Below are 13,775 nucleotides of genomic sequence, written 5' to 3'. Positions count from 1 at the left end.
ACGGCCCTCGCTGTCGTCACAGATCTCGTTGTCTGTAACTGAGGATATAACAACCACATAAACCGACTTGCGCATAAGATTATGTTATTTTAAGTGGTCACAGTAACCGCGTTGAACGGCCCTCTCTGGCGTCACAGATCTCGTTGTCTGTAACTGAGGATATAACAACCACATAAACCGACTTGCGCATAAGAGTATTGTTACTTTATGAGGTCACAGTAACCGCGTTGAACGGCCCTCGCTGGCGTCACAGATAATATCGTTGTCTGTAACTGAGGATGTAACAACCACATAAACCGACTTGCGCATAAGAGTATTGTTATTTTATGTGGTCTCAGTAACCGCGTTGAACGGCCCTCTCTGCCGTCACAGATATCGTTGTCTGTAACTGAGGATGTAACAACCACATAAACCGACTTGCGCATAAGAGTATTGTTATTTTATGTGGTCACAGTAACCGCGTTGAACGGCCCTCGCTGGCGTCACAGATCTCGTTGTCTGTAACTGAGGATGTAACAACCACATAAACTGCCTTGTTCCTACGTTAAAATTGTTTCGAACTCCATCGGTGTCCTATCGTTGCTTGTTTGCAGTGAAGTGAAAGGACCGAGTGCCACTGCTCGATTACAGCGCGACCGATAGAGTCCGACTCCCATAGTGATATGTTTTAGTCAACGTAAGTTTGTCAATGGATCCCAGCACCTCCACCAAATTTTGTCACCACTTTGTTATTTATTGGATTTAGACTAGACTGTAATACCTATGTACCTGGTTCAAATATTCTCAATGTAGATGTTGAGGGACGACAAAAGATACTTAATTTATAGGTATACATATAAGCGGGTAGAAAGACACTGAACCATGATTAAAACGTTCATGGTTCACTACATTGCGCTATGACGAGGAACCGTAGAGGTGTACCTCGTATGTCGCGTATAAACCCCCAGCACATCTCGCCTATGTACTGGGGCGGGACACCTGAGAGGTGCCGCGAGTGGACCTCCAGCCTCCCCTTTAGTCCAACCTCTGCCCAACAGGTTTCAAGCTTCGATAGCTATTAATCGCGGTGCAAGTGTACATGCCAGCTAATACCGACCCGATTGATGCCAACGATAGGCACCCACAGTCATAAGCGTCAATGAGGCTAGTCTACTGCGGGTCGAGTCAGCACGTGGCAAATTGATAGTCATAGAACATACATAGAACAATATTAAATTCGACAATTAACTTAGTTGTGTGTCTTTCCACCGTGTCTAGGCATGTCGCAAAGTTAAACAGTACATAGAGGAACTTACCAGTTGTTTGTCTCTTAGGGTACATTCACTTACACAGCCATATCTTCAGTTTTAACCAAACTGAAGTCCACTCGGTTCCCGCCATTGCCGTTGACGTTACTGCCGTCTCGATAGTGTCAAAATAAAAAGTTAGTTAAGGCAAAGCAGTGTTACCACAATACAAAAATTGGGTGAAGTTCGTTTACTCACCAAATGATTGATTATCGCGTGAGTCGCGACACTTGTGAATCGATTTTGATAATTCTTTTTTTTGTTGCAAAGAGGATACCTCTGTATTCCTCCCATTTAAATTTGAAGAAAATATGTCACTTCTACGGGTGGCAAACTAGGGGATGAACCCGATTTCACGCACTTTCCGGTAACCGATTTCAATTAAACTTGGCAAATAGATATGATTTCCCGTGGAAATTCCACGAACATTTTAAGGTCGCTTTTTTTTATAAAAAGGTTATAATTATTACGTGAAATAGTCGCACGCTTTGTAGCCTTGAATGGCCCCAACTTGTAGTTATCGGGAAGTAGGTAGTATATTCCATTTCTTTGCCGTACGCATTAGGCAAGAGAAAGCAAAAGTGCGAATTAGTGTTATATCAATGACATAAGCATTGATTCAGACTCTCAATTCGACAGAGGGACGAACTTTAAGGGTGCAATTAAATTCTAAAGTTCATACGCACATCTCCGAAAGTACCTGATAGAAATACGACGAACAGGCCACTTTACTGCAGTGGTCGAGAATTTCAAGCTTCGATTCCAGGAGCGTACTGTGAATAATTTTCTTTGCTTTGTACGTTACCTAGTCTAAGGCTCAATTTATATTGCTGCGGAACGGAATGGAAGCGAATTTTTGTAATGATATTGACGAGTATGGCAAGTTTTTCGTATTTACAAAATGAATTTTGCTTAAGTTTAAGCAAGAAACTAAATTAAACTTCACTTCGTAATTTGTTGTTTAAACTTAGGCAAGTTAGTTTTGTAAATACTAAAAAGTTAGTTTTATAAATCTCAACCTTAGTGGATCCCAGAGATTTAATAAACCTAACGGTCATTTTTCGGTTGTAGTAGTTTTTATGTATGTTGTTTATTGTTTCTACAAGGATGACTAATCCATGTGGAAACAATAAACAACATAAAGTAATTCCTTGATTTGAAAGGTAATTTAGTCCAAACCGACTTGTAATCTAAATATATTTGCATTTTTATTTAGTATCATCATTACATGATTTACTTAATAAATATTACAAGGGTCGTAAAATAAGCAGGCCACTAGCGCTGATTAACAAATAGGAATTCCCCGGTGCTCAAATTTTACAAATTTTTGTATTGTTGTAATTCTTTAGCTCTTTACTTTAACTCTAAAAGTGTTTATCAATGGAACGGCTGGGCAAAATACTGATTTTTAATAAACTCCTTTACCTCAGGCAATGTTCACAAGCGGTCTGAAAGAATGCGAAATGTCACGCGTTCGACTGCAAGGCGTGTGTCCCTCAGCTATGGCGTGGTTGGTCTACTTCATGTACACGGGAAAGATCAGGATCACTGAAGTTACTGTGTGTCAGTTACTGCCAGCTGCTACTATGTTCCAGGTACGTTAAATCGCTTTAAGCTACTTGTATTCACTGCGTGCTGGATTTGTATGCGCATATGAACCAAACATCGGCATAAAATACAAAATGTGACTTTTTTATCAGTGCATAAATTATTTAGTAGCAGTAGAGTTCCTTGTTAAAGAGTTCGTCCAGGGTAGTATTGCCACCTTACCTATTTCTGCCGCCAAGCAGTAATGTCAGCATTACTGTGTTCCGGTTTTGAAAAAAAATCTTGAGATAAAATACTACAAGCCTCGAAATTTGCGTTTTGATGCAGACGACGTTTTAATAAAAAAGTCTTCCCTTCCTTTGAGTATTTTACAAACGAAGTTGAAGATCTGTGTAGGTATTTATTTGTATTACTAAAAGTAGCTGACAGTTGTACTAAAACCCTGATTGAAAACAATATACATTTTTATTAAATTAATAATTAATATATAAATATATTACATTTTTATTAAATTTGCATTGAATTGATATTCAAGTATTTTTGTGAAATTACTCCACTAGTTTGTTATAATATTATTAATACAAAGATCGCACACTTAGAAAAAATCCTTCCATCCAGCCGGATTCGAGCCGATGTCTTCTAGCATACCGTGCCAGACGCTATACCAACTTAGCCACGGAACGAACCAGCGGACCTCACGAATTCTTCTATGTGCTTGTTGTCGGATTGTATTTGGTTTTCAACGACTTTTAGCCGTTGCGGCATTTTTATTATTGTTATTTGTCGGTGCTCAGTGTTTACTTTACTATGTTTAAATTTAATATCATACTTAATAAACAATTCTTCGAAACGCAGAAAGCAATAGTAGTAAGGTTTGTGCAAAAAGCGTTTATCACACATATTTCTCACAGTTCATTGCCAACGTCACAGATTGTACGATAAATGATAAACAACGACTGATAAAATAATAAATATTAATAGAGATACGTAATTGGTGCAGATATAAGATACATAATGTACGTATACGACATATTAATTCATTATTTATTTATTCTAATCAAAGTATTTTTTTTTTTCATTTCATTTCATTGTGGGTCATTGTTTTAGACACAAATCAAAAAGGCTTTCATTGCCTCACAGACGGACGGTCGAATTCTGTATGCCTGACTTATCAGAAAACAACCGTCCTGTTATATAATTTAATATAACCAGACCGAATAATATACGCTCAGTGTAATACTTTGTTATTACTCCTGCGCAGAACTGCTAATACTCGCTGCGCTCGTAAGATGGTTATGTATGTTTTGCGTGATGTACTTGTACCATCCAAGGCTACAATGAAATTGCTGGTGTCTTTTCTGGGTGGCAACAGACTTCAGGAATGACATTCCACGGTGTTCCGGTACACTGTAGTACGACTCGCAAGGTTATTTCCTCCATCTCCACGCTTTGCACGAGGGCCTTGTCGTAGTGGCTAGTTAAATAAATGTTTATTACATGTATAAACCAAGACCAGTTAAGGCAGCAGTCAGAATATGAAGCTCTTGCCGCTTAAGTTTATGATTTTCGGACTATATTGGCGTTGAACAATCGAAATCGAAATGTTCCCAAGCCTGTCTAAAAACCGCAAGGTTTGTGCTGATACAGAATCCTGTCTACAGCAGCCTTGAGTAGTGGGTTCTCCTGTTCAGTTTTGTATAGGATTTCTGTATGTGGAGTCCTCATATGTGGTCATACACTAGATCTAGTTACAAGTGCCGCCGTTTTCGTTACATCCTGGATGATAACTGGCATTGAAGATAGATCCAGCATTGCTTCAGGTGCCGCAGTTAGAATCGTCCTTGTGCAATCCGCGTCGTCGACTACAGGTTGTTAGTCTAGTATGTGGCAATAATACTGTTGCGCCTTAGCTAAGTGTAGGTCTTATCACCGTTACGTAGGGCCGTCGAGTTATTTTTGGGGAGACTTAACTTAACAACTATTCTATAACACTGTAGAACGTGATTGAAGCTTTTTAAATTTTGGTTGTGCAAGTGTTCGTTCGTTAATATAGCTTGTAAATACTTGACTACAGCCGACAACTATAGTTTTGGAGTATGGGGTTTGGGTAGTAAGTTGCCTAGTACTTAGTCTTTTATTTGTAAATATTACCAGTTATGTTTTAATTGGGTTCAACGATGGTTCATATGTCACTGTCGTTCTTTTATGCCGAGTGTAGTCTTTGCTATATCATTGGCATAACCCACTTTGTAAAATTGTTCCCTGTTAAGTTTGGTGATGAAATCATTTCAATCACAGCGCCGCACGTTAGGGATGCCCTTCGTTACCACAGCTTGCTTCATCTTGCTTTTGGCGTAATATATTAACTAGACACATTTCCTTTAACTGATTTTAATTTTGAATAATTTTACCATTATAAGCATGTTATTGCATGCATGATGATAACACTTCTCCTTTGTATCATTGTAATTGCTTAAGAGTCTATACAACCTCAAATGGCTTTGGTTGATTCCGCATAACAGTAAAACTGTTGAATCAATCACTTTGGAAAAAATATATAGTAAAATTGAGAATGTAAACACGATTCCTAAAAATTTTCACGATAGAAAAGAAACACAAACCGAAACAAAATCCGCTGTATTAAAGTACCAATGATTTTTTGTAATATCAACGGAACTAAATAGAACACGGGTACTATAAGATATATGTACATGATTAGTAGGGGAAAATTTTTACTTCGAGCTGAAGTAGTATAGACTCTTAACAAAATTGTTTTCATTCAAAAATAAATATTGAAGGAAGTCGTACAATATTTTCTATATTAATTAGCCAACCAGAGTGTCAATTCAAATCATTTCAGCGAATTACATGTATTGTAGCTATGTGCCCGCAGATCGCGAACGTGATAGAGGCCTGCTGCTCATTCCTCGAAAAGCAACTGGATTCTTCCAACGCTATCGGCATTGCCAACTTCGCTGAACAACATGGCTGCGCTGATTTGAAGCAAAAGGCCAACCAGTTCATTGAAAGAAATTTTAGCCAGGTAAGAAAGCTTTCAATAAAAAAATTTCAATAATGCACACACTCAACATAGCCTCGCACTAGGGAAACCCTGTGTCGCGGCTGCCATGTACACACACATAGACAACCACAAATTACACCCAAACTCACGAGAGAAATAATTGTAGGCCAAACAACTATTTCTCGCGGCCCGAGAATCGAACCTGGTACCTCTGCGTGGCAGTCCGGCTTGGTAACCGTTCGGCCACAGAGGCAGCTAAAAAAATTTAAATACAGTTTCAGTTTGTTGTCGAGAGTAATGATCTCTATTTAAACAAAATGTATTATAGATAAATAGATAGATAGAAAATTCTTTATTGTTAGCACCACATACACAGCGAGATTACAGGACAAAAATTACACACATTAGCCGGGTAACAATTGGTGTTCTTATCACTTACAGCGATTTCTTCCAGACAACCTTAGGATGGAGAGATATTAATATAGATATTAAACATGAATAAAAGCGGGGATGCTAGATATAAATATTTACACATACATATAGAAATTATTAAACAACGCATTATACATACATGCATGTGTATAATAATTATATATATATATATATATATAATTCGTACATGCACAATACCTTATATAGTTGGCACCTGACATCTTGTTGTCTACTGTTATATTTGAATTACGGTAAAATTTTATTATTTTGTACTTTTACTACCCTCCATGAACATTAAAAAAAAATGTAATGTGTTTCTTTACATTATCGTGTAAGTGAATTACTAGTAGGTCATTATTTGTGAGAGTACGTAAATATCTTAAACCACATGTTATGTATATAAATTTTAACACGTAAGATTTCGCTATGTTTGAGAGTAAATAGTAAAATTTCAAAGTCAATACTAGCCCCACCATGTCAAGGTCAATATATAACATGTCAGCTATTAACTAATTTGCAGTTGTATTTTGTCCGCTCGTGTTGTTATACCTCCGAAATCAATTTACAATACAATTATTTTTTAATGCATCTCGCCAATCTTCGTGTTTCGGCTGTCGTCGTTTTTCTATCTGCTGACTATTGCACTTGGTGCAGAACGAACGCACTTAGTATTTATGTGGTCTGTGAAATGCACTCGTTATTCAATGTTAATATCCAAATAAAACTATTTTAAGACCAATTTTGGCTATATAAAAGAAGAACACTTTATTCAGTTTATATAGTACTTAACTTACTTAAAATAAGAGAAATAGTTTACAACTCTTATTCATAATATGAAAATCAAAACGAAACAACAGCAAAGTAGTTCTGAATCCAAATTATAGATGATCATAATTTAATATTTACTATACTTACTTTTGTCTTAAAATTAGAAAAACGAAAACGGAAGAGCATTGTCCAATTGACCATAAAATTATTCTTCAGACCACAAACTACAGGAAAAAAAACATAATGAGAATTGACATGTAAATGATACGATAATATGTTTATTATTTTTTATAACGTTTACATTTCATCCTTGAAACCTCTGTTTCTTTAAGTTTTTTTAAAGTCCATGTTGTTGCAACATCTTCTTTAAAGATAAAAAGTTTTCATACAATCTTTAGTGAATACTACGAGTAAGAAACGTAATAATTACATAAAGAACAGTGCCCATTATGAACTCGCATTTTTTTTAGTCGCGACTGTTTCAAAATTTATATCCATCTAATATACGTTATAAATTTAGTTCATAAAACTTTTAAACAGGATAGAAACAAGATATCATTTTTTTAAAATACTTAATAAGGCATTGTAAATATTTGTTTTTGAATGTAATGAGAGATGTAAAAAGAAAGGTTTTAACATTTGATTTTAAGCCTCGTTTACACTTGCCTTGATTTCTTCAACATTGAGATTTTAGTAGCAGTAGAGCTCCTTGTGAAAGAGTTCGTCCAGGGTAGTACTGCCACCTTACCTATTTTTGCCGCCAAGCAGTAATGTCAACATTACTGCGTTCACGCTTTGAAGGGTAAGGGTGCTGGTGAAATTACAGGCACATGGGACTTGTCAACGCATGTCTGAGGGTGACGAGCAGTGGCAGTGCCCTAAGATCTATGTGATTTAAAGCTCTGAGTGGCACTGCAACTGTTATGGACAGGCGTGTAGGCTACCATCAGGCGCACGACTTGTTCGTCCCGTCACTTGATATTATAAAAAAAAAGATAATTATGAACAAAAGTTATAATAATAAAATTATGATGTCGATATCCAATGATCTTATATAGAGTTTTTTTTTAAACGGGACAGTAAGGGAAATCTGAAACCGTAGAAGATACAAGGAAAATGTCTAAGGAACCATTAAATGTTTTTTTGTGAAAACAATTTTGGCAGTCAATTTTTTGGTCAAGCGTGAGTTGTCCATAAAAACTAATAAAATTGATCAAAATATTTAATAAAATTGGCTAAATTTTATTAAATATTTTTCATACAAAATAATAATAATAGGTAACGCACACACTCAACATAGCCCCGCACTTGGGACACCCTGTGTCGCGGGTGCCATGGACACACACATAGACAACCACAAATTACACCCAAACTCACAAGAGAAATAAATGTAGGTCATACAAATATTTCTCCCGGCCCGGGAATCGAACCTGGGTCCTCTGCGTGGCATGGTAACCGTTCGGCCACGGAGGCAGTTAATGAATAAAATTGACTAATTTTTTTTTAATGCTAATACACTCGTTTTCTTATAAGTATGATTTTATTGTATATGAAGAAAAAAATCAGTAGAGCAGAAGTTGGTCAAATTTAATAAAAATTATTTTTCGTATAAAATGAATTAAAAAAATTTTAAAGTATAAGTATTTAAAATATCGTAGTTTTTGCAACGTCATTCGTGTCGTGCGTGAATTAATCTAAGTATTACTTTTAATGTGTGCTTAAGTATACTTATCCTAGAATAATATTTAACTCTGTTAATACAGAGTAACATATTAATGTTCATAATCATCATATTTTATTATAACCTCAAAAAGAAAGTGTTACTTAACTCAACTTTCCCTAGCTAAAAAAATATAAATCCTATATAATTAGAAACTATGTGGAAAAACAAATAATAATAATAACACACACACTCAACATAGGCCCCACATTAGGGAAACACTGTGTTGCGGGTGCCATGAACACACTCATAGACAACCACAAATTACACTCAAACTCAGGAGAGAAATAAATGTATGTAGGTAGGTGGGATTCGAAACCTGGACCTTTGCGTGGCAGTCCAGCATGGTAACCGTTCGGCCACGGAGGCAGTTAAATGAAACCCTGTATCTGCGATTAATGGTCATCAACTTTTTTTTTAGCTGGTCCAAAATTGTATGGAACTTGAGCATTGTTCCTTGTATTCGGGTGCATTCGGAATGTGAAGATTGCCGAGAAATATTAAGGAAATAGTTGTACTATACGTATCAAATGCTTATTTTATTTGTATATATGGGCCAAATGTAGTGTTTTTTACTTCTTAGTGGTTTTCCACACGGTGGAATATACTGAAATAACATTTTAAACGCCTTTTAGGATTCGGTCACACGGAAACATTATAAACGGAAACAAATGTTTTGTAATACTTTGTCCTTATAAAAATGCATTGTCATCCGAAGTTAGCAATATTATAAAACACATTACTGTTGATGGTACGTATCACTTATATTTATATATACATACAAAAATGTGTCTGGAAATGTGATACAGAAATGTAATATTAATACACAAACGAAAATCTTTTATTTCTTTGTTGCTGAATCGTGGACTAACATAAGCAAAGTTTATAGCACCTGCTCCTCAATATTAAATGTAAAATAACAATAAGTTGTGTATAGACACAATGTATTAAGGACTTCTACAGTAGCTGTCTGTTCCAAATTTACCAAGTTTAGAAAAAATGAGGCCTATCTGTCGCGCAAAGCCGACTAATTTTATACCAATCCAATGTTCTCAATCCGTTTAACCAATAGAAACCTAGATATTCTATACGTAAGATAATTTTGTGTAAATAGATATGTAATGAGTAAAAAATAAGTATTTAAGCTTGGGCATTATTGTTTATTATTTTTTTTTTATTTATACCTATTATAATAGGGGTTAAAGTATGAAATTGCCGATTTGTACTGAAAATCTAAATTGTTTATTTTTTAAATTTTTAACAAATTTATTTAATCAAAATAGTTGCCATTATTATCTATACATTGCTGCCATCTAATGGGAAGGTTATTAATGCCTCTGCGATAGAACTCCGACGATCTAGACTGCACAAACTGTGTGAAAGCATTTTGTACTGCCTCCTGGGAAGAAAACTTCTTGTCACGTAGATAATTGTCCAAATCACGAAAAAAATGGTAGTCCGTTGGAGCAAGGTCTGGTGAATACGGAGGATGACGAATGGTTTCTAACTGCAGTTCCTGAAGGGTCAAAATGGTTTCTCGTGCTGTGTGAGGTCTCGCGTTGTCGTGGAGCAATAATGGTGAAGATCGATTCATGAGTCGGGGCTGTTTTACTGCTAGTTTTGTCAACATGGTTCGGAGTTCGGCACAATAGACATCTGCCGTTATTGCTTGACCGGATCGGAGAAAACTATAGTGAATAACACCATGCTGAGACCACCAAACAGTTACCATTACCTTTTTATTGGTAAGTTTTGCTTTAGGACACTGTTGTGGCATTTGACCTGGGGTCAGCCATTGCATTTTTCTTTTCCGGTTATCATAAAGAATCCACTTTTCATCACATGTTACAATTCGATCCAATATTCCTTCATTCCTGTACCGGTTCAACAAGGCAACACAAGTTTCAACACGCGTTTCTTTCTGCAGATCAGTCAAATCATGAGGCACCCATTTTTCGTATTTTTTTATTTTATTGATTTGACGCAAGTGAGTCAATATTGTGGGTAAGGTAACGTTAAACCATGCCGCTAATTCCTGGGTAGTTTGACTAGGATCGGCTTCCACTATCTCTCTTAATTCATCGTTATTCACCTGTGTGGGCGGTCTTCCTCGTGGCTCGTTCTTTAAGTCGAAATTTCCATCACGAAAGCGTTTAAACCAAAATCGCACGGTGCGTTCATTAGTAGACCCCTCTCCAAACGCAGCATTGATATTGCGGGCTGTTTCTGCCGCGTTAGTTCCGCGTCGGAACTCGTATTCAAAAATCACTCGAATTTTCGCAGTATCCATCTTTCTTGTCTAAATTGAATAACAAAAACAATTAAAAGTCGATATTCAAATGTTTCAAATTAAAAAAAAAAATCACAGAAACCATTTGAAAAAAGTTTCATTCGAAAACCTCAAACCATGAAGATTCTATGAAAATTCAAAGAACCTATTGCAATAAAACGGCAATTTCATACTTTAACCCCTAATATTATTATTAATGATATTTCTTTATCTATCATCAAACTGTAGATACATTTTGTAAAAGATAAATACCATGTGAATGTAATTAAACAAATGCAATTAAGTAGAAAACAGTGTTATTGTAATTTTCTTTAAGCGACGTGCTCAATGTTCACGTCCTTGACCTGTAAAATTCGATAACGTGTGTAAACATGTACGATTAGTCTACAACGTAATAATAGTCTGCTAGAAAACTTGAATCATGATTCATGAATTCATGGAAAACTATAAACCTGCTAATATATATGATAACAAAGACAAATTGAATGATTTTGTCAATCTAGATTACTAATATTTTTTTAATGTTTTACTAAATATACTGTCGCATTTTTTGCTCACTTACATTATGATAAACATTCGATAATTGTTGTGCCATGTTAAATACCAGTGAGCGCCGTCTGTGAAAAATAAACTATAATTTTATATTTTAGGTATGCCAAGAAGAAGAATTCCTTCAGCTGACTGTACAACAATTGATATGTTTAATACGAAAGGACGAGCTGAACGTAAAGGAAGAACGAGAAGTTTACAACGCTGTCATAAATTGGGTAAGTTGTAATACTACAGACTTAATTACTAAGGATTTTAATTCTAATAGTAATTTCTGGTGAAATTACAGGCACATGTGACTTGTCAACTTTTTCTCTGAGCGACAGGTGCAGTGGCAGTGCCCCTCAGATCTTTGCGATTTAAAGCTCTGAGTGGCAGTGTAACTGTTATGGACAGACGTGTAGACCATCAGGCACACGACTTGTTCGTCCCGTCACTTGATATTATAACTATAAAAATCAAGTCGTTTTAAAGATTCTGAAATATGTTCACATTATTTGATTGGATACACTGATTTTTTTACTAAATGCGTTATAGGTTCGAGGGCTGTCTGTATTGCAGGCGTCACAAAAAATACCTATACAGGGTGTTCCAAAACGCAACGATAACCTGAGAACAGGATGTTGCAACCCAGAAAAAAAATATTTAAAAAATCGCAGTCTTTTTTTGTGATGTAAGCATTTTAATGAAAAATGTTGAAAATGTACGACCTGTACGCCATTTTTTAGTACTACAATCACAAATTTGCTAATTTTGCTGTTCGAGTTATTGTAGCGGTAACCTAAATAGCTCAGCTAAGGGACACAATGCCAAAGAAAGCCCGAATTGCTAAAGTTTCAGCACAAAAATAATGTATTTTGTTTTTTCTTGAAATTTTTAGCAGATTCTTTTTTTTTTTTCAATGTAACTTGGCACTTCAAACGGTCAAGGATAGCATGAGACGTAGCTTGGGTAGCGTAGCGAGAGGTACTTTATAAATATAAACGACGATTATATCATAATAATAACTTTGTACGTGTATTTAATTTCAAAGCTTTGTCCAGAACTCTTAGGTGTCTGTTTGACATCAACACTATTATTCTTCCAATTCTAAATACAAAACCTCAGCTGCCTGTACTACATCCCTCTTCCTCACAACTGAAGGGATGAACATCCCTAGCTAGTGCCCTACCTATGATAGGCAACATACATATGTGATCAGCCTTTACTATAGGCCAGCCACACACTGCTCGGAAGCTATCACTTACTAACAAGCAAAACCACCGAGGGGCTGTGGCTTTAATCTGCCAAAAATCTATCTAAAAGGACAGACTATGAAAACATCCTAATCAAACAATCTAAATATATTTATTAGCTATTCTAGGTATTTAGGTATCCTAGTTATAAAACCTTAATTCTTTATTCAAGCTTCCTACCTAACCTAAATCCTACCAGAATCTTTATATAATTCCAAACAAATAACAATCCTCATCGTGCACGCTGTTACGACGACATCACAGGCTTGAGCACCCATCGGGCGTCCACTGGGGAACAATGAAAATGACTCCGATTTTTTAAATTTTTTTTTCTGGGTTGTCACAATTTCAGGAACATCATGTTCTCAGGTTATCGTTGAGTTTTTGGACAGCCTGTATATTGCTATACATTCATTCCAAGACAGTGTAAGATGACGTTTATCCTACAAAATGCCACTTTTTGTAAAATTTTCAATAGTCATGTTGTTGTCGACTATTTTACAATAAGTTGTGAAAGGAGATTTTTTTTTAACGCATGATTAGTGAATTTTAGAACATTCTAATGGTTAAAAAGCACATTACGCATACTGTCCTTACAATTATAATAATAATATTGGCGAAATCGCTCACTCCCGTAAGAAAATACTTGTCTAAAATCTGTTAATTTTGTTTGTTTGTCTTATCTTTTACGTATTATGGCTAAAAAATCGTCTACTCTATTCACGGACGAAATGGACCTCAAATTTTGCATAATGCACAATGAACGATACGTCGTTATTTTGCACGATTCATTGAACCTTATCTTATGTACTTTATAAACATTGTAATAAAGCGAATGACTCGCCAATTTTGCTTGTTGTTGCTGTTTTGCAACGATTGTTTGTCACATATAATTATCATCTTTGTTTGTACCGAGTGTTTGGCT

General features: G+C 35.8%; 1 protein-coding gene across 6 annotated transcripts in view; it reads left to right on the top strand.

Moving 5' to 3' along the window:
• Positions 1-13,775, top strand: part of LOC113236518 (kelch-like ECH-associated protein 1) — a 54,584-nt gene that overhangs the window by 24,382 nt on the left and 16,427 nt on the right. For all 6 annotated transcript variants that reach the window (XR_003310968.1, XR_003310965.1, XR_003310964.1 and 3 more), the window contains 3 exons: positions 2,717-2,881; positions 5,728-5,877; positions 11,717-11,833. Coding sequence is in view for 1 of the 6 variants with exons in the window: in XM_026472627.1 (XP_026328412.1) it covers positions 2,717-2,881; positions 5,728-5,877; positions 11,717-11,833 (432 nt within the window). In the remaining 5 variants the exon portion in view is untranslated. The remainder of the gene's footprint in view (positions 1-2,716; positions 2,882-5,727; positions 5,878-11,716; positions 11,834-13,775) is intronic.

This window comes from Hyposmocoma kahamanoa, unplaced genomic scaffold (assembly GCF_003589595.1).
Source record: "Hyposmocoma kahamanoa isolate Upper Pololo Valley unplaced genomic scaffold, ASM358959v1 92, whole genome shotgun sequence".
Classification (NCBI taxonomy): Eukaryota; Metazoa; Arthropoda; class Insecta; order Lepidoptera; family Cosmopterigidae; genus Hyposmocoma; species Hyposmocoma kahamanoa.
The sequence above is the reverse complement of the archived record's forward strand: the minus strand, read 5'-3'. Positions and strand labels throughout refer to the sequence as shown.